This window comes from Berghia stephanieae, chromosome 9, assembly GCF_034508935.2.
Source record: "Berghia stephanieae isolate SIO BIC M18660-M18661 chromosome 9, UCSD_Bste_1.3, whole genome shotgun sequence".
Lineage (NCBI taxonomy): Eukaryota > Metazoa > Mollusca > Gastropoda > Nudibranchia > Aeolidiidae > Berghia > Berghia stephanieae.
The window spans coordinates 2,503,453-2,525,952 of NC_088368.1; the positions used below are offsets into that span (position 1 = coordinate 2,503,453).

At 36.3% G+C, this 22,500-nt stretch overlaps 1 protein-coding gene across 2 annotated transcripts in view; it reads right to left on the bottom strand.

Annotated features, from left to right (window-relative positions):
* LOC144979493 (uncharacterized) overlaps window positions 1-22,500 on the bottom strand; it is a 63,879-nt gene that overhangs the window by 4,504 nt on the left and 36,875 nt on the right. For both annotated transcript variants that reach the window (XM_078926174.1, XM_078926173.1), the window contains exons 2-8: window positions 21,032-21,159; window positions 18,597-18,747; window positions 16,816-17,733; window positions 14,739-14,881; window positions 4,647-4,724; window positions 1,537-1,644; window positions 803-900 (exon numbers count right to left, since the gene is read on the bottom strand). In XM_078926174.1, the coding sequence (XP_078782300.1) occupies window positions 803-900; window positions 1,537-1,644; window positions 4,647-4,724; window positions 14,739-14,881; window positions 16,816-17,733; window positions 18,597-18,747; window positions 21,032-21,159 (1,624 nt within the window). The remainder of the gene's footprint in view (window positions 1-802; window positions 901-1,536; window positions 1,645-4,646; window positions 4,725-14,738; window positions 14,882-16,815; window positions 17,734-18,596; window positions 18,748-21,031; window positions 21,160-22,500) is intronic.

Genomic DNA, 22,500 nt, shown 5'->3' on the forward strand with positions numbered 1-22,500 from the left:
ATTCCGGGTGAAGTTGAAATATTTTTTCTGACCCCCCCCCCCCCCTCCCCCCCTCTTCCTTGTCTACCTAGCAGTGATTGGGTAGCTGGGTCTATTAGATCTGGAGGAAAACCATTAGCACTGCTTTACAATTGACTAGCATCCTATCCAAAGGGTAGCAAGCCAGTGCTATTGTCCATTTCACGCTAAAGAAACTGAAATAAACTCTGTCTCCAAGGGCTTTATGACTCTGGAGGACGACTTAAAATAAGATGCCCCTTGCTCATCCCTGGAGAAATTTGGCTTACCATCATTTAGAGTAAAAAGACTGAGACGACCCAAGAATCTGCTGCAATGTGCGGCGGCCCAAATAGAAAGCAAAAGGGGACTAAACTTCTTGGTTAAAGATGAAACAAAATGTCAACAACCATCCAGGCCCCTTCTTCTCCCTACAGAAACTATACAACTATATATTTAAACTAAAGAACTGAACAAGTGTATACGAAAGGTGCCAGACAAAGCAAGAAAGAAAATTACAAGAAAAAAAAAAAAAAACATCCCAAAAAAATCAGTCGACCTTGACTGGGGTTTGAACCTCAGACCTTAATTTCTTAATTTGATATATTTAAAATTAAAAAAAAATTAATTTTTAAACATATTTCCAGAGGAAAATCCTTTGCAGAAAAAAAACAAAACAAACAAACAAACAAAAATCCCCCCTCCCCCCGGCCCTCTTTTAGCTATTTGTTGTCAGACATAACCCCCCCCCCGTTTTCAACCAAAACAAATGGTTTAGTAATACTTGGATAATAATAATATCTACCTGAATCCTGAGATGTTGATGGCCAGGAACAAGGCAAAACACATAAGGCAGACTTTCTTGGCAGGACTCAGACCACTGGGGTTCTTCAGCTGGATGTTCTGGGTATAGAGGGACAAGGATACACCATGATGCTATACTTATTTGAGAACGTTAAGACTTAACAGTATAATGAGATACTGCATGCAAAACACGACGCGAGTGTTGGTGGTTGAAAGAGCTGAGTTAATGAAATTTATAATTGAGCTTTTATATAGTGCAATGTCCGCTAAATGTGCTCAAAGCGCTTTACAAAGGGTCCCTGATCAACAGCAAAACTTAGCGAGTCGAATGAGAGGCGATATAACAATTCTTTTCTGACAGAAACAAGGCTGTTAACGGTCAGGTATTCATTTTACACCTGAGTACATGAGAGAATGTGAGTAAAGAGCCTTTTCCAAGGACTCAACTATGCGCCGAGCTAGGCTCAAACCCAGGACCTTCTGCGACCTTCATCACATGACTACATAGTCGCACAATGGTTTAATTGATCTTTTAACATCTCTAAATAAATGACCAAGAAGGTACAGATTAAGTTTATGGCTTATTCATTTATCTAACGATTATATTTTAAAGGCAGGGTGGTGGTGGTGGTGGGGGGTGGGGAACGATGTTATGTAATAGGGGGGGGGGGTGGGGGGCGGGGGAATTTAGTACGAGTTATTAATAAATGAAAATTGTAACGACATGTGACATACCACGGTGAGTAAAGACTCCAATTGCTGCTTTAGTTCCTGGTTTTCCTGCTGAAGACGACGATTCTCATCAGTGCACAGTTGAAGTCTTTCCTCGAGGGAACTCAGATACTGTAGGGAAACATGAAAACCAATATTGTACCGACCACCAGTGACAAAACATACATCAGCAAAACTGCCTGCTGGAAATGTCAACAATTCGTCGTTTCCAAGGGGAACAAAGAAAAATCCACTTTAATAATAATGCTTAAAAATAATAATGCTGAGAACTTATCTAGCGCTATAACTCTGAGACACCAGACTCTAAGTGCTGTAATACTTTAAATAGCTTTAGAAATAAATAATTTGCCTTCAGAATGATCCAAAAATGCTCCAAAGTCCTGACTATAAGTTCTGAGGAACTAAACTTTTCTTTTCAAGATTTATTGAGTCAAAGAGGAGAATGCCGTTCTGTAGCTGGAGACAAAAATTCGTATTTCGTAGTACTAGGCAGGTTTGCGTCAAGTTTTCAGATGCAATGTCAATACCTAGAACAGCCAATCAGAAGGTCTGATGTTTTATGTTTTTAAGGGTTTTACGGCGCTTGCAACACATTAAGGTCATATCAGCGCCAGTAAAAAGGAAGAAAATGGGATAGTAAAAAGTTCTAGAATTACAATTAAAGCACAAAAGAAAAGGTGAGACAAAGGGGAATTGGTTCAAATAGGGAACAGATGTAGATTCCAAGAGCACATCGTCAAAGTACTTAGTTTGAGATCACCTAAAAGTCTCATCCAGACACAAGCAAAGGTCCCAACTAAGAGGAATACACTCAAATGTTTTCAAATCATATAATATAATCTAATATGTTAACTAAACATAATACAATGCATAACAGAGAGATGATTTACAAGGAAAAAAATATCATCTTCCAAAACTATAACTATACATTCAACTGTTTCCCTCCCAGCCAAGGAACTCCGGCCAGGGCCAGGACAAAACCAAGTAATCTCATTCCAAGACAATGACAGGAAACAATTGGAAAACGGGTATGGGGGGATAGAAGACACAGCATGTACCTCCCTTCCCACTATGGGAGGTCAGGATCCCCACCCAGCAGAAGGTCTGAGGGTTGATATCCAATCAAATCAAGAGGTTGATTTCTAAACTTCCCCAATCTATTTTTCCATCTCATTTGTCTAATACTGTATCATAAACTGAATGGACGATATAACGGAATGGTCAAGGGTGGACGGACAGCCCAACACCAATCAGGAAATACATGGGTGCCAGCAACTGGACCTCTAAAAGCCTGCAAGTCTACTTATGACCAGACATATAATCTGAAAAAGCCTGCAAGATTCACAGACTTTCCTCGTCATTTGAAGTCTTGTTCTCAGCATCTAGTCTTCATAATAGTAGTCCACAATTGTTGTATGTTTAATCCAAAGGTTGTAATGCAGTAATTTGTTAAGTTTCTTGTCACAAGTTGCACAATTTTAAAATATACAAAAATAAACTAGAAAATTAAATAAGTGTCCTATCACAGTCCTATTCAAATCGCAAAAAGCCGGCGACGTTTTTTTCGGTAATCCAATCGGCCGGCATGCCGGCTGTAGCCGGGACTCTTGCACCCATGGCAATATCAAATTAAGAAATTCAGGAGCAGGCACCGGTGTAAGATAAAGATCTGAACAAGTGTGTATGAAAGATGCCAGACAAAGGAAGAAAGAAATATACAAGAAAAAAAAAAAAACATCCCAAAAAATCAGTCGACCTCGACTGGGGATCGAACCTCAGACCGTCTGACTGGTAATCACGTAGGCTATTGATGAGTTATATTCAAGTGTCAATTGTGCACAACCACACATGCACGAATTGAATCCTGAATATTATTCATCAATCACGTAGAAACAAACCGTACTTCACAGTAGAGAGGCAAACATGAATAGATAATAACAAAACAAATAATCATCAAGATGATGGTGGTGGTGATGATGATCGTGATTAGTATGGGGGGAAAAGATGATGATGGTGGTGATGATGATCGTGATTAGTATGGGGGAAAAAGATGATGATGGTGGTGATGATGATCGTGATTAGTATGGGGAAAAAGATGATGATGGTGGTGATGATGATCGTGATTAGTATGGGGAAAAAGATGATGATGGTGGTGATGATGATCGTGATTAGTATGGGGAAAATGATGATGATGGTGGTGATGATGATGATCGTGATTAGTATGGGGGAAAAGATGATGATGGTGGTGATGATGATCGTGATTAGTATGGGGGAAAAAGATGATGATGGTGGTGATGATGATCGTGATTAGTATGGGGAAAAAGATGATGATGGTGGTGATGATGATGATCGTGATTAGTATGGGGAAAAAGATGATGATGGTGGTGATGATCATGATTAGTATGGGGATAATGATGATGATGCACTGCTTCAACAGTGAAATTTTGCAAAATGTGACAATTCAAAAATAGTAACATAACTTTATTTTTCTGTGTCATGTGACACAACAAACTGAAAGGCATTAAAATAGAAATATGATATGAATCTCACCTGGATGAGATTTTGACAGTGCCATGCTATTTCCATTTATTGTATTTTTTTTCTTGGTATTTTCTAAAGTCTTTTCAGATATAATATGATATATGAATGTCACCATCTGTGTAGAAGAAATGAGACTGACGTCACTCCACTCTTTACTGTTTTCAGCCAGCCATTTTTACTAGTATAGTTCTCACTAAATTCTTTCAAACAGACTATAAATGTTTAAAGTTACAGTTTTGTGTGCTGGTATGTTATATCTGGCTGGCGGATGTTGTGAGTATTTTGGCTAAAAGCATACATAGCACCAATATAGGGAATGAGATTAGCGGAAGAGTAGCGTCCCTTGATTGGACGTCACCAGCGGAAAAGTTATTCGAGAGAGAATGTCATGTTGGTTGTGCGCATGCGTCTCTCGTCCTCGCTTCCGGAGAAAGCGGCTTGAGACACTTCAAAACCAAATTGACATTCTCTCTGTAAGGTGACGTCCAATCAATGGACGCTACTCTTCCGCTAATCTCATTCCCTATAAATTTTTTAATTATCACACATTTATTTCTTGTTGTAAAGATTACCTCTTTTTTCCTCTTCCTAGACAAACTGGCCGACTCCCTGTTCTTGATGATTCTCTGGGCTCTTTTCATGGACTTGCACTGAAAGGACGAACAAGACGTGAATAATAATGATAATAATAATAATAATAATAATAATGATAATGATAATAATAATAATAATAATAATAATAATAATAATATAATAATAATAATAATAATAATAATAATAATAATAATAATAATAATGATAATAATAATAATGATAATGATAATGATAATAATAATAATGATAATAATAATAATAATAATAATGCTGAAAACTTATATAGCGCTATAACTCCGAGACACCAGACTCTAAGCGCTTAAATTACAAATTACTTTGGCTGAAACATACTCATTCACACACACAAGCACACACACACACACACACATACACACACACAACACAACACACAACACAAACCAAACCTATCTTGCTTCTCATACCATCTACTAAAATCGAAACAAATATGTTTTAAGCGAACGTTTAAAAATAGACAAAGATTCTTTTTCACGAATGCTCTGCGGTAAGGCGTTCCAAATAGAGGGTCCGAAATGAGAAAAGGATCTCATTCCAGCATTTTTCCGAATTCGAGGGACAACTAGTTTTGTGGAATCACTGGCCGAACGTAAGGGGCGGGGTTTTGAATATCTTTCAATTAGTTCTGAAAGGTAGGAAGGGGCAGTACCTTCAAGACAACGATACACTAAAACACAAGCTTTGAATTTAATTCTTTTCTCAACAGGCAGCCAATGCAGGTCATGAAGTAGAGGTTCGGCAGAGTCGCACCTACGCTTCATAAATACTAGTCTGGCAGCGCTGTTTTGGACAATCTGAAGACGTTTCAGATTGTATTGCGAAACGCCAAACAACAGAGCATTACAATAATCCAATTTCGATAGTACGAGGGACACAACCAGGTGCTTGGTCACATCCTCAGATATGAACCGTCTAATGGAAGCAATCTTTTTTAGTTGGAAAAAGAGAGATCTAACCAAATTATTAACCTGATGCTCCATCGACAGTCCAGAGTCTAAGAATGTGCCAAGGTTTTTCACTTTGTCAACAATTTGAATAGAGGCATCCCCCAACTTCAAATCTGTTTCACTTTTCCACTTCCTGTTCCCCACATACAGCACCTCCGTCTTATCATCATTCAGTTTCAGTCTGTTCTCATTCATCCATTTCTTAACACTTTGGATACAATTTTTACTATTGGCTGATACTTCTTGTAAATTTCTCATATTGGAAACGCAGTACAATTGCGTATCATCAGCGTATTGATGGTAAGACAGACCAAAACTTCTGATGATTTTAGACAGAGGGCCAACTACAAAACAAAAAGAACGGGTCCAAGTACTGAACCCTGGGGAACCCCACAATCAAGAAAGATTTCCTCCGATCTATATTCATCCACCGTAATAATCTGTTTACGATTAAACAAATATGACCTAAACCAATCAAGCTCTGCACCAGACACGCCATAAGTAATTTCAAGACGTTTGAGAAGAAGATTGTGATCAATAGTATCAAAAGCAGACGATAGGTCAAGCAAATTCAGCAAAGAACATGAACCATTGTCTATAACAGAGAGGAGATCATTAACAACCCTAACAAGTGCGGTTTCCGTCGAATGATGTTGCCTATAAGCAGACTGAAATTTTTCTTCAAGACAATTATTTTTAAGATGAGACAGTAATTGTTTCAAAACAAGCTTTTCTAAGATCTTAGAGAGAAAAGGAAGATTAGAGACAGGGCGATAGTTTTTTAAGTTCTCTTTATCGAGATCAGGTTTTTTCAAAAGGGGTTTGACATGAGCAACTTTGTAAATGTCTGGTACAGCACCTGACTGCAACGAATTATTAACAATACATGTAAATGGTGTTAAAATTACATCAATGCATTTTTTTAAAATGGCAGTATTTAAGGGGTCTAAATCACAACTTTTAGTTGGAGACGACATAATGCAATCACATAAGTCAGCTTCAGTAATCTTTGAAAAATGTGTTAACGAATCACCATGAAACTTGTCAAATGTTGTAGGGATCGATTCAGACGAGAGTTCCTTCCTGATGGTATCCGTTTTTTCTTTAAAATATTGACCAAAGCGAGTTGGTAGATCTGCACGATCGATTAAAGATGGGAGAGCTGGTTGCGTCTGTTGTCCCAGCAGTTCCTTGGTCAAGGCAAAGAATTGTCTCGAACGTCCCACGTTTTTGAGGCTTTCTTCATAGAATTTCTTTTTGGCCCTGAAATTGACGGCTTTTGCATCATTTCTAGCCGCGATGTATCGCTTCTTATCGACAGCATCTCTGGACTTGAGCCATTTTCTTTCTGCCCGCCTCCTGGCTAATCCATTCAATTTTATTTCGGTATTATACCAGGGTGTGACGTCTCACTTTTACTGCTCTAGTTGTTAAGGGAGCATGCTTGTCCACCGTACCAACAATTGACTCGTGGAGACCATTCGCATCATGTTTATTTTTAACGTTATGGTCAAGGTCTTGTTTAAAAATGTTCATGTTTATATTCTTCAAATTACGAGATGTTATCATCTTTTTTACTTCGTGCTTCATTGGAAATAAAACGCAAAACACAATTAAATGATGGTCAGAGATTAATTTATCAATATTTGAGACAGATGAAGAGAGAGAATGTTCAATGTCTGTAATGACATGATCTATTGTGTGGCCATGGTTGTTTGTAGGACCGCTTACAATTGAATATAGTTGTTTGTGTCAATAATCTCCCGAAATACTTTCGATTCATTTTTGTTTCCGAAATAATCAATGTTAAAATCACCCATAAAAATATTATGCTTTTTGTTAATGGATTGATTTACATAAATTCTCCGAACTCAGATAAAAAATCAATTGTTGATATTTTGTTTTGTTGGCTTGGTGGTGGGTGGTAGACACAGTGAAACGACTTTTTAAAATTATTTTCATGAATGGCAAATCCAGCGTATTCAAAACTTCTAAAATTATCATGGTGAAATGATATCTTGTCAAAGAGTGACAAGTTGTAAATAATTGCAATACCACCTCCTTTCCTCCCAATGCGTGGAAATGATTTAATACAAAAGCCTTCGGGTGTAATTGCTTTCATAATTGGATCATCATATGAATGATTAAGCCATGTTTCCAAGATGACAAAAATATTAATTTTATGATCTTCAATAATGTCGATTATGTCTTGAGTTTTATTACGACACGATCTAACATTTAGTAATCCAATTTTTAAACTGGTATGATCACTACGTGCAGGTTGTTGTTGTTGTTGTTGTTGTTGTTGTTGTTGCTCAAGACAGTGCTGTTGCTGCGAGTTGTTGTCATGGTGGTCGTTAATTTCATACTGACTGTCACGGACAGTGTTGACATTTGACAAGGAACGGTGAGGATTACTCATTGAAGTGATTAGATTGGATGGGGACGAGTGTTGATAAATTGAAGCGAGGATCGAGGTCGTAGGGGAGCGGGCGTGGGGTTGGCCGATGACCAATGACCAATTTATAATAAAATAATAATAATAATAATAATAATAATAATAATAATAAATAATAATAATAATAATAATAATAATAATAATAATAATAATAATAATAATAATAATAATAATAATAATAATATAATAATAATAATAATAATAATAATAATATATATAATATAATAATAATAATAATAATAATAATAATAATAATAATAATAATAATAATAATATAATAATGATAATAATATAATAATAATAATAATAATAATAATAATAATAATAATAATAATAATAATAATAATAATAATAATAATAATAATAATAATAATAATAATAATAATAATAATAATAATAATAAATAATAATAATAAAATATAATAATAATAATAATAATAATAATAATAATAATAATAATAATAATAATAATAATAATAATAATAATAATAATAATAATAATAATAATAATAATAATAATAATAATAATAATAATAATAATAATAATAATAATAATAATAAAATAATAATAATAATAATAATCAGGGGTGAGAATGACGGGTTACTAAAAAGGAGGACATTTTTCAGCGCTTAGATCAAGAACCATCCATGCAAAAATAACCTATAAATTTAAATTTCATCAAAATTTATTGTGATGCAATCCAAAATGTGTCTCCCAGCAATTTCTGACATCACTCGGAGGAATTTCAAAAACTGAAAGTGTAATTATAACATGGTGGTTGTACTGATGGTAGTGGTAGGAATAATGATGTGGTGGTGGTTGCAGTAGTTGTGGTAAGGATGATGATGTGATGATGGTAGTAGTAGTAGTGGTAGTCGCCACATACATCTCCCGTATTCACAGATTCACTAATGCCCACATCCCATTGTTTCAAGTTAACCAGAGACGCCAACTTAAAATTTGGCTCACATAAATTTCAGAAACAATTCAGAACAATTTCAATGCTTAAACAGGAATTTCTGCAAACAAAATATAATCTATTGAGATCTATAATCATCCTAATACCCCTTGTTTCAAATCAAGTAAAGTTCAAAAACCAATTTATGACGTATAAAATATTAAGATGAATGGTAGGTGTGGTGGTAATAATGATATGATGGTGGCTGTTGTAGTGGTGGCAGTGATGATAATGTATGTGGTTGTGGTGGTGATATTGTTGTGTTGGAGGAGGTTGTAGCAGTGGTGGTAAGGATGTGGTAGTGATTGTTGTTTTAATGGTGATAGTGTTATGATGATGATGTAGTAGTGGTGGTGGTGGCAATGATGGTGATGATGATGATGTGGTGGAGGTGGTTGTAGTAATGATGGTGCTTCATGAAATGATGGTGTGGCGATGGTGGTGGTTGTAGTAGTAGTGGCAGTGATGATGATGATGATGATGATAGTGGTGGTGATAAGGTGTGTACTTGAACGTGAAAAGAGAGAATGATGGCTGATGTGAAAAGGATATGATCCACTTTATAGCTTTAGGTTTGTCTGACAGAAGGAATGATAGTGTGTGTTTGTGTGTGTGTGTTTTATTTGTTTGTTTTCAAGGGTTTACGGCGCTTGCAACACATTTAGGTTATATCAGCGCCAGTAAAAAGGAAGAAAATGGGACAGTAAAAAGTTCTAGAATTACAATTAAAAAGTACCCAAAAGAAAGTAAGACAAAGGGGAACTGGGAACAAATAGGGATCAGATGTAGATTCCAAGAGCTTACCACCAATGTACTTAGTTTGAGATCACCTATAAGTCTCATCCGGGCACAAAGAGGAATACACTCAAATGCTTACATAATACATTCAAAATAACAAATATAATAATACATAACAGAGAGATGATTTACAAGGAAAAAAAATATCATCTCCCAAAACAATAACTGTGCATTTGACTGTTTCCCTTCCAGTTAGGACTCTGGCCAGGGCCAGGACAAAACCAAGTAATCTCATTCCAAGACAAAGACAGAAAGTATGTTGGAAAACAGATATAAGGGGATAGAAGACATATGGAAGGTTAGAAACCCCACCCAGGTGTGTGTGTGTGTTAATCGGAAATATTAATTTAACGTATGTTTCATGTTGGCAATTGCCAGGAAATTAACGTTTTAATTGAATCCTCTCTCTCTCTCTCTCTCTCTCTCTCTCTCTCTCTCTCTCTCTCTCTCTCTCTGTGTGTGTGTGTATCATTGTTTAGTACATGAAGATGAAAAGTGAAAACTTATCGAGGCTAAAGAACTGAGTGCACTTCACTGATTTGTGTGTGTGTGTGTGTGTGTGTATCATTGTTAAGTACATGACGATGACAAGTGATAACTTATCGAGGCTAAAGAACTGGGTGTAGTGGTACTTTAATAATGTGTGTGTGTGTGTGTGTGTGTGTGAGAGAGAGAGATGTTTTTGTTTTTTTGTTTTTAAGGGTTTTACGGCGCTTGCAACACATTTAGGTTATATCAGCGCCAGTAAAAAGGAAGAAAATGGGATAGTAAAAAGTTATAGAATTACAATTAAAGCACCCAAGAAAAAGTAAGATAAAGGGGAACTGAGAACAAATAGGGATCAGATGTAGATTCCAAGAGCATACCACCAATGTACTTAGTTTGAAATCACCTACAAGTCTCATCCAGACACAAGCACAAAATCCAACAAAGAGGAATACACTCAAATGCTTACATTATACATTCAAAATAAACATAATAATACATAACAGAGAGATGATTTACAAGGAAAAAAATATCATCTCCCAAAACAATAACTATGCATTTGACTGTTTCCCTCCCAGCTAGGACTCCGGCCAGGGCCAGGACAAAACCAAGTAATCTCATTCCAAGACAAAGACAGAAAGTATGTTGGAAAACAGATATAAGGGGATAGAAGACATATGGAAGGTTAGAAACCCCACCCAGGTGTGTGTGTGTGTTAATCGGAAATATTAATTTAACGTATGTTTCATGTTGGCAATTGCCAGGAAATTAACGTTTTAATTGAATCCTCTCTCTCTCTGTGTGTGTGTGTATCATTGTTTAGTACATGAAGATGAAAAGTGAAAACTTATCGAGGCTAAAGAACTGAGTGCACTTCACTGATTTGTGTGTGTGTGTGTGTGTGTGTATCATTGTTAAGTACATGACGATGACAAGTGATAACTTATCGAGGCTAAAGAACTGGGTGTAGTGGTACTTTAATAATTGTGTGTGTGTGTGTGTGTGTGAGAGAGAAGAGAGAGATGTTTTTGTTTTTTTGTTTTAAGGGTTTTACGGCGCTTGCAACACATTTAGGTTATATCAGCGCCAGTAAAAAGGAAGAAAATGGGATAGTAAAAAGTTTAGAATTACAATTAAAGCACCCAAGAAAAAGTAAGATAAAGGGGAACTGAGAACAAATAGGGATCAGATGTAGATTCCAAGAGCATACCACCAATGTACTTAGTTTGAAATCACCTACAAGTCTCATCCAGACACAAGCACAAAATCCAACAAAGAGGAATACACTCAAATGCTTACATTATACATTCAAAATAAACATAATAATACATAACAGAGAGATGATTTACAAGGAAAAAAATATCATCTCCCAAAACAATAACTATGCATTTGACTGTTTCCCTCCCAGCTAGGACTCCGGCCAGAGCCAGGACAAAACCAAGTAATCTCATTCCAAGACAAAGACAGAAAGCATGTTGTTGGAAAACAGATATAAGGGGATAGAAGACACAGTATGTACCTCCCTGCCCGCTATGGGAGGTCAGGATCCCCACCCGAGAGAGAGAGAGAGAGAGAGAGAGAGAGAGAGAGAGAGAGAGAGAGAGAGAGAGAGAGAGAAAGAAAAGAGAGAAAGAGAGAGAGAGAGAGAGAGAGAGAGAGAGAGAGAGAGAGAGAGAGAGAGAGAGAAGAGAAGAGAGAGAGATCTCAAAGTGAATGTAGTGATGAGTACAGAAAAATGAAAGTGAAAAATTAACGAGACTTAAGAACTGAGTGAACTTTATTGAGTTGTGTGTGCACGCGTATATGTTTGTAGGTCATTTCAGCGGCACTTAAAATATATATGGGGCTGTAAAAAAAAATATAGATTTAAGTAACATCAAAAGCACCAGAGAAAAAGTGACTGGTTAAAATAGGGCTCACAAACGGACTCCAAGCATCAAACTATCAATGTAGTTAGTTTGAGGTCACCTAAAAGTCTCACCAAGACACAAGCACAGAATCCTTGTGAGAGAAATACAAAATGTAGAACAACAAATCTAACGTCACACAAAAGAGAGATGATATACGAAGACAAACATATCATCTCCCAAAAATGACTATACATTTTATTGTTTCCCTCCGTGCCAATGAATCCGGCCAGGAAAAGGATCAAGCCAAGACAAAGGCAGAAAGCAACTCTGATCCATGCAAGTCAAAAGATCCCACCAGGAAGATGATGTAGTGGTGCTTGCACTAGATGTGGTACTGATTACAATGAGGGCAGTGATGATGTGGTTGTGGAGATGGTGTTACTGATGATGATGTGATAGTTGCTGTCGTAGTGGTGGTATTTGTGGTAGAGATGGTGATGGATCAGGGGTGAGAATGACTGGTCACAAAAATGGAGTTCAAGACCTATCTATGCGACAATAACGTAGAAATTTGAATTTCATTAAAAATTTACTGAGATGCAATCAAAAATCTGTCTCGCAATAATTTCTGACACCACTTGGAGGAATTCCAAAAGTTGAGAGTGTAATTACAACATATTGTAGTAGTAGTAAGAAAAGATGGCGGTAGGGATGATGATGTGATGGTGGTTGTAGTAGGGTCGTGATAGGGATGATGATATGGTGGTTGTAGCTGTAGAGGTGTTGGGAATGATGGTGTGGTGGTGGTTGTCATAGTTGTGGTAGGGATGATGTGGAGTCGTTGTAGTAGTGATAGTTGGGATGATGTGGTGGTGGAGGATGTATTTGTATTGGTAGTAGGAATGATGATGTGGTGGTGGTTGTTGTAGTAGTGGTGGTAGGGATGATGATGTGATGGTAGTTGTAGTAGTAGTGGTTGTAGCTGTAGTGGTGGTGGTGGTAGGGATGATGATGTGGTGGTGGTTGTAGGTAGTAGTAGTGGTGGTGGGGGATGATGATGTGGTGGTGGTTGTAGTAGTAATGGTGATAGGAATGATGATGTGATGGTTGTTGTAGTACAGGTGGTGGTTGTAAAAGTAGTGGTGATAGGGATGTTGATGTAGTGGTTGTGGTGAGCCTTTTTAAAAGGCGGAATAGTGATGGTGATGGGTGGAGATAAACCACCATTTAGGCGGAAGATTCTCAGCCCTGAATAATAATAATAATAATAATAATAATAATAGTAGTAATAATATAATAATAATAATAATAAAGTAATAATAATAATAATAATAATAATAATAATAATAATAATAATAATAATAATATAGTAATAATAATAATAATAATAATAATAATAATAATAATAATAATAATAATATATAATAATAATAGTAATAATAATAACAACAATAATAATAGTAATAATAATAATAATAATATAATAATATATAATAATAATAATAAATAATAATAATAATAATAATAATAATAATAATAATAATAATAATAATAATAATAATAATAATAATAATAATAATAATAATAATAATAATAATAATAATATAATATAATAATAATAATAATAATAATAATAATAATAACTGATTCATCAAAAAATGAAATTTTTCAGACGTGGCATGCATCAAAATGGGTGATCCATATCGCATTTCACATTATTATTTTTAATTAACAGCCTGGCTGTGTCCCCTGCTACAACAACAAAAGATGCTTACTAATACATGGTCTTGCAGGGAACAACTGAACTGTGCTAATGACCAGATAAAATTTTAAAAAAAAACAGCATTTTTTCCTAAAGGTTGACACCACTGCTATCTCATCAAGGGGACAGGAAGATGTGGGTTTGACTCAAATCAGTGCTGATGGTGACAAAAAGTGAAAAAGTAGGAAAATGTTGAACGATTGCCTTTAAGCCCCATATTTACTGCACTAAACCCCACTTTTAGAGCAATTGAGATGATAGACTATCATTGATACTCTAGCTAACTTCTGGAGAGTGGGAAACTGCACCTGTGTGCTCCACCACACATCAACTCTCTCATTGCTAGCATATTGTTTCGAGAAAATGTAATTTAAAAGGAGGAAATTCCTCCTCTCGACTCCAAAAATCGCGGATTTCCGCGGATCCCAGGAAAACCATCAGCACTGTAAAATCACACCTGACTAGTGCCCTGAAAAATTCGTAATATTACAATTTGTTTTGTCTCCAACAACAATTAGGACTTTGAGTAGGAGGACTCCATATTTAGGACTTTGGGTAGGAGGACCCCAAAATTAGGACTTTGGAACATTTTCTGATCAAGCTGAGGTCAAATTATTTATTTCTGGAGCTATTTACGGTGACATTTCTTTGTTTTTCTCATGGAAACTACGAACTTTTTAAAATTTCAAGTTGGCAGCTCAGCTAAAATCAAAGCATGCCTGTAAAGGGTTAAAAATTGATCAGATTCCTCCCCCCCCCCCCGTTCTTTCTTACATCGGTGATGGAGGTGAGGGCAGCGTTGCCAGCTGTCATAAGGGGTTGGGCAGTGGTGGAGATGATGGCAGGCCCTGCGGCGACTGGGATGGCCTGGGAAGTCAAAGGCACCTGGTGGGAGTTGATCCACTGGCTGGGGTTGGCTGTCAGAGGATGGAAAAATCATTGATGTGATGGGATTGAAAGAAAAACAACAAACAAAACAAACCAAATAAATAAAAATATATTTAAAAAGAAAAAAAAAAAAGAAAAAAAAGAAAGAAAGAGGAACAAAACAAAATATACGTTTATATTGTGAATGCGATGAGTGTCCTATAGGGAGTAAGAAAGGGTTGAAGAAAGTAAAAGCTATCTTCAGATCACATTAGACATGACGTGATGACAGTAGGAATGTCTGTCCTCAGTGATGACAGTTGGGATGTCTGTCCTCAGTGATGACAGTAGGGATGTCTGTCCTCAGTGATGACAGTAGGGATGTCTGTCCTCAGTGATGACAGTAGGGATGTCTGTCCTCAGTGATGACAGTAGGGATGTCTGTCCTCAGTGATGACAGTAGGGATGTCTGTCCTCAGTGATGACAGTAGGGGATGTATGTCCTCAGTGATGACAGTAGGGATGTCTGTCCTCAGTGATGACAGTAGGGATGTCTGTCCTCAGTGATGACAGTAGGGGATGTCTGTCCTCAGTGATGACAGTAGGGATGTCTGTCCTCAGTGATGACAGTAGGGATGTCTGTCCTCAGTGATGACAGTAGGGATGTCTGTCCTCAGTGATGACAGTAGGGATGTCTGTCCTCAGTGATGACAGTAGGGGATGTCTGTCCTCCGTGATGACAGTAGGGATGTCTGTCCTCAGTGATGACAGTAGGGATGTCTGTCCTCAGTGCTGCCAACCCTGACCCATGTAAATGTGTGTACAATGGAGAGCCGAAATGAGTCAAGATTTGGGAAAAATGCGTCCAATACTTCAAAAACTATAACCAGACCTCTATTTGATAATGGGCAATTAGACCATACTAGCAATATTATGTATATCATTACTTAGTTTAACCCTTTCCTTACCAACTATAGGAAAATCGTCCCATGTATTAAGATACAACCAACATTTTTCTTATTCAAATTTCTTTTGTAAACAATAAAATTTAAAGAAAATGAACAGTGTGTTGTAGAGCATGTTTTACTAAAGAAATTATTTATTGCAAGAACTTACTTCTATTGTGTTTGAGTGATAAAAAAACCTATTTTTGTGTTAGTTGGGTTTGAAGTTTTAAGGAAAATCCTGAAAATGGCTGGGAAGGAGACAATTAATGAATAAATCTCTTTATAAACTATATAAAAATAGTATCAACTACCAAAATCCACATTTAATCTGATATGGCAATGGAAGATAAAAGTATAATGAACTTGAAAGTGCTTAAGTACACTAAATGAGTGTATGACTGTTAAAATGCCAAAATAATAGAAATATAATTATGCCTATGATCCTCTTCAAAATGCGTACAATGAACGAGAGTGTGTAAGAATACGTTTTGTTTTTTTGTTTTTGTTTTTAAGGGTTTTACGGCACTTGCAACACATTAAGGTCATATCAGCGCCAGTAAAAAGGAAGAAAATGGGATAGTACAAAGTTCTAGAATTACAATTAAAGCATCCAAGAATAAGGCAGATAAAGGGGAATTGGTTCAAATAGGGAACAGATGTAGATTCCAAGAGTACACTATCAAAGTACTTAGTTTGAGATCACAAAAAGTCTCATCCAGACACAAGCACGGGTCCCCACTAAGAGGAATACACTCAAATGTTTTACAAATCGTATATAACATAAAGAAAACATAATACAATGCATAACAGAGAGATGATTTACAAGGAAAAAAATATCATCTCCCAAAACGAACTATACATTTGACTGTTTCCCTCTCTGCTAGAGTATCCGGCCAGGGCCAGGACAAAACCAAGTGATCTCATTCCAAGACAAAGACAGAGAGTGAGTTGGAAGACAGATATAAGGGGATAGAAGACACAGTAAGTGCCTCCCTGCCCACTATGGGAGGCCAGGAACCCCACCCACAGTTACTCACCAACATTGTCAAGGCCTGGCTTGGGTTGGATCTTCTTCTTGCTGTTGAGGATGACATTGAGATTGATGGCAGCTGATGGCTTGGCTGATGAGGCAGCACCCATTGGAATGATGGAGATGGTTGACGGGGATGTTGATGATGTCTGGGGTAATAGGGGAGGCGATAAAGATGACGGTGATATAGGGGACGACGGCGACGACGATGATGGAGACAGAATGACTTCCTGTTTTATCTGTCGTGGGAGAACCAGGATGTTTTTGTGAGTGGTGGAGGGTGATGATGACGACGTATTTGATGATGATAATGACGATGCTTGGTGTTGCGTGAAATTTGGTGCGGGGACAATGGTGGCGATGGACTTTGATGAGATGACCACTTGACCAGGAAAGGAATTTGGTGAACACGGCGATGATACGGGAGACGAGGCACCAGACGGTGATAAGGATGTGGCAGGCAAAACTGAATACGGATGGGGAAGTGTTGATATTGAACTCTTTCTTTTGGTATTTTCAGGTTGGATGATACATCCGTGTTTGAAATTGTGTTGATGTTGAGGAGAGTATGGTAAAGTTGTTGTATGCGACGTGAGCGAAACTGACATCTGTTGTTGTTGCTGTGACTGTGCCATCTGTTGAGACCCTGGCTGTTGCAGAATTAACTGTTGCTGTTGTATTTGATTTTGGTCCAAGCCACCAGACAGTATGACAGACGAGTCTGAGTCCAGTCGGGATCCCTCGTCGTAGACTGTATAGAAATCGGGGGAGATGGGATGCTCTTGGAGATTGCAGAGCTCATTGTCAATTAGAGTCAGGTCACTGTTGCCGTCAGCGAAGGGTGAGGAGGATGCTGATAATGATAATGGGGAGAGTGGCTCTGACTTGACCAGGATGTTGCCATCAGTGCCAAACAAAAAATTATCTGGTAAGATTTAAGAGTAACAATCAAACAATGAGAGAGGAAGAATAGCTATAAATTTGAAATTTTAAAATATCTAAATTTTGATGGTAGAATTCTGTAATATTGCAAAATATAACTGGACAGTCTTTAACAAATTGACAATTGTTTGTGACAAAAAATTGGTGGTTGCTATGAAAACAGACATAGACAGTGACCATCTTGGATTTTTTCCTATTTTCAAAGCAATTTATCACAATAAGTTATGCATAGTCACATGTATATCACTTGCGTATACAAAATACACATATTCTCACATTTTAAAAAATGATACAGTCAAAAAAATGTATTATTTATAAATTATGAAATTTGGCCTATTTTATTTTTTTAAAGTAAAAAATGTCAAAATTTGACAGAAAAAAAATAAAAAAAAAGTTTTTGCTCATATCAATAAAAAAATAAAAAACTTGACAAAATCTAAATTTCATATAGATAATTGTTTGATGTAAATTTCAAACATTTCCAAACTTCAGTTTTCTTGAAAATGAAATTTACAACCGAACTCAACTGTCAGTTTAACACTAGAGAAATGGAGGTAAACACCAAGTCCAGAGACTGCATCTTTGACTACCCAGGTTAATAAAAAGCATATGCACAGAGCATGAAAATAACAGTCACCAATCTGCTCATGTGGTGAGGAGAAGGATACAGAGCGAAAACTGCAGAGATGCAGAAAATACACAACCCTTAGAGAAGAGATATGGCCTTCTGCAACCTCTATACATAAAAAAACCCCAACTTTTCGGCCCGCTTGAAGAACTCAAATAGACGAAACGGGACTTCAGGTAGAATAAAGGCATACGAGAAGAAGAAGAAGAAGAACTAACCATGTTGAAAGTAGTTGTCTGACTGGACGTCCTCCTTGGTAAGAGAAGAGACGTAATCCTCCAGTCTGGAAGGCGTGTCCACAAGGATGTTCTCCTCCTTGATGACTGAGTCAATGTCAAAAGAAAAGTCCAAGTCCTTGAATTCGGCATCCTGGGGAATGGAAAGGGTGTCCGTTGATTTATAAATACATACATTTTAGGAACAAACAAACAACAGAGCTGATGGGAAGACAACAGGGTTGCCAACTCAGGAGGCAAAAAGTTTAATGAACTTTTCTGCAAACACATCGACCAACCCAATACGATTCAATAGTCTGATGTCACGCCGCCCGGAAATGGCGGCCATCTTGGTTCTAAACAAAGAAAATCATTACTTTTTATTTTTCATGCTGGCTAGAACTTTTCATATGTCTTGTGATCAGAATGTGTAAAAGTCAAAACATGATCAAATGTATGTGTTTTTTTTCCTCTGGATACCCTTTATGCTCGCCGGAGAAATATTTCATACGGGCGTCCGCCATTGTTCCGATAGTTTAGAGCCAGTGTTACTAAGTTACCATGTATCATAAGGAAGGAAGTGACGTTACGACTCTTGAAGAGTATTACGAGTGTTAAACTCCAGTGAAAAGACATTATGTACTTACTTATTTTCAGTTCAACAGGTGATTGGAAGATATACTGAGGGTTTAAATATACGGAAAATTGGCAACCTTAGGACAATTACGAATAATTGTCTGTAACTTGACTTACTTGACTTAGATGCCTTTCGCGTCTCGACCGAAAGATCGGGCCGCCTTGGCTGTTTCCAGTATTTCCTGTGTGAGGTGTCTCCAATATTGCCGGTCCTCTGCTAGGGTTCTCAGATTTTCAAGGTCCCCTGCCGTTATGAGACTAATTCTTTGTCCAAGTGTTGTGAGGTTTTTGTTTAGGATCACAGGGAGTGTTGTGATCGGTCTTCCTCTGAAAAGGTTCCCGTGTTTTTGGAAATATCCCGACATGGCTTGGTTAGCTGGTATGTTTTTGTCCCTGCGTAGTATGTGACCGAAAAGTTGCCATCGTTGTTGTAAAATGTCAAGGGAGATTGGTCTTTCTTTTGTGATCTTATAGAGTGATTCATTTGAGATATTTTTTGGGTATTTGATGTCCAGTACCCTTCTTAGCTGTGTGCGATGGAAGGCATCCAGATGTTCTTCTTCGGATTTTGTCAACGCCCAAGTGCCGCAGTTATACAGAAGTACCGGTTTTACAAGAGCACGGTACAGTTTCAGTTTGGTTTTTCTCTTTATTTTGTCACCTCTAATCCATACATTGGTGAGTGTACTGAGTGCGGCGTTTGATAGCTTTTTCTTCTTTGTACATCCTCGGTGTCTCCAATTAGTGAGCCGACTTTCTTTGTTCTTTTCCATTCCTCTTTGTTCCTCGATATTGTTGTAAATTCGGTTTTATTGGCATTGACTTGGAGGTTATATTTCATGAGGGTATTTTGTATGATGTCTATATTTGCTGGTGTTGATCCAATAAAATCTACATCATCTGCATAGGCGATTTCTCTAGGGATTGTAAGCCTCATTTTAATGCACTCCCCCCCCCCCCCTCCCCTTTTAGAGCACTCGTGGGAATAAACTATCATTGATAGTCTAGTTGTCTTTTGGAGAGTGGGAAACTGCACCTGTTTGTTGCACCAAACATCAATTCTCTTACAGCCAGAAAAGTTGCTTGGGGAAAATGCCATTTTTAAAAAGTGTAAATGTTGCTGCTCGAAGCTCGAAGAAATAAATAATAACGTGAAGTTGAATGTAAGCTTCAATTTAATTACAAAAACAGATCAAATGAACGTTTTGGGTTTCCCCTTTATCAACAAAACAGGATGATTGAAACACCACAGATGAATGAGATGACGCCACTACCACATCATCTCATTCATCTGTGGTGTTTCAATCATCCTGTTCTGTTGATAAAGGGGAAACCCGAAACGTTCATTTGATCTGTTTTTGTAATTAAATTGAAGCTTACATTCAACTCCACGTTATTATTCATTTTTAAAAAGGAAATTCCTACTCTGACTCTTAAAATCGTGGATTTCAGCGGATCTGATGAAAATCATCACCACTGAAACAAACAAAATAAAAAAACCACAACAAACAATTACAAAATTTTGGCTCCATTTTCAGAACTTCAAGGCCATCCCTGAGTCATTCAAACTTATTGAAAATGAAAGTTGATGCAACAGTGAATCATTTTAAGGATTTTGAAGTGTCATCTAATCATTTTGTGAGGGAAAATTGTTGATCAAAAATATTAACTAAAATGACAAATACTTTTAACGCCTAAAATCAACGAATTGATACATTTTCAAGTAAGAAGGTCTGTAAAATGCTGTTAGAATTTTTGTTTTTTGTTTTTGGTTGGCAAGTCGGTGAAAGACGTCAACTCACCAGGTGAATGTCTGAGACATGGTCAAAGTCGGCGACGTCATCGAGGTTGGAGATGCCAGAGTCAGAGGAAGACGATGTAGAATCTTTGGTGTCTTTAAGGTCACCGCTGAGGTAAAGCTCCTTTGGGTCTGGGGAAGCAATCAATGTTTTTCTTCTTTAAAATAAACAAATAATTTTAAAAATAGGGCTTGATTATAACTATCATGTAAGACCATTGTCAATTGTATTGGGTATTTGACAATTGTTATAATACAATTTGATTACAACTATCATGTAAGACCATTGCATATTTGGGTATTTGACAATTGTTATAATACAGTTTGATTATACTATCATGTAAGACCATTCGTATGTATTACAATGTAAATACATTTGATTAACTATCATGTAGACATTGAGTATGGTATTGACAATTGTTATAATACAGTTTGATTATAACTATCATGTAAGACCATTGAGTATTGGGTATTTGACAATTGTTATAATACAGTTTGATTATAACTATCATGTAAGACCATTAGATATTGGGGTATTTGACAATTGTTATAATACATTTGATTATAACTATCATGTAAGACCTTTTAATGTATTGGGTATTTGACAATTGTTATAATACAGTTTGATTATAACTATCATGTAAGACCATTTATATTGGGTATTTGACAATTGTTTATAATACAATTTGATTATAACTATCATGTAAGACCATTGTCATGTATTGGGTATTTGACAATTGTTATAATACAGTTTGATTATAACTATCATGTAAGACCATTATTATGGGTATTTGACAATTGTTATAATACATTTGATTATAACTATCATGTAAGACCATTGTCAGTATTGGGTATTTGACAATTGTTATAATACAGTTTGATTATAACTATCATGTAAGACCATTAATATTGGTATTTGACAATTGTTATAATACAGTTTGATTATAACTATCATGTAAGACCATTGTCAAGTATTGGTATTTGACAATTGTTATAATACAGTTTGATTATAACTATCATGTAAGACCATTAATTATTGGGTATTTGACAATTGTTATAATACAATTTGATTATAACTATCATGTAAGACCATTGAATATTGGGTATTTGACAATTGTTATAATACAGTTTGATTATAACTATCATGTAAGACCATTGTAATATTGGGTATTTGACAATTGTTATAATACAGTTTGATTATAACTATCATGTAAGACCAATTAGTATTGGGTATTTGACAATTGTTATAATACAGTTTGATTATAACTATCATGTAAGACCATTAATATTTAATTGTATTACATTTGATAATTGTAGAATTAATACAGTATTTGACAATTTTAAATATTGATTATAACTACATGTAGCCATTAATATTGGGTATTTGACAATTGTTATAATACATTTGATTATAACTATCATGTAAGACCATTAATATTGGGTATTTGACAATTGTTAATAATTATAAACTAT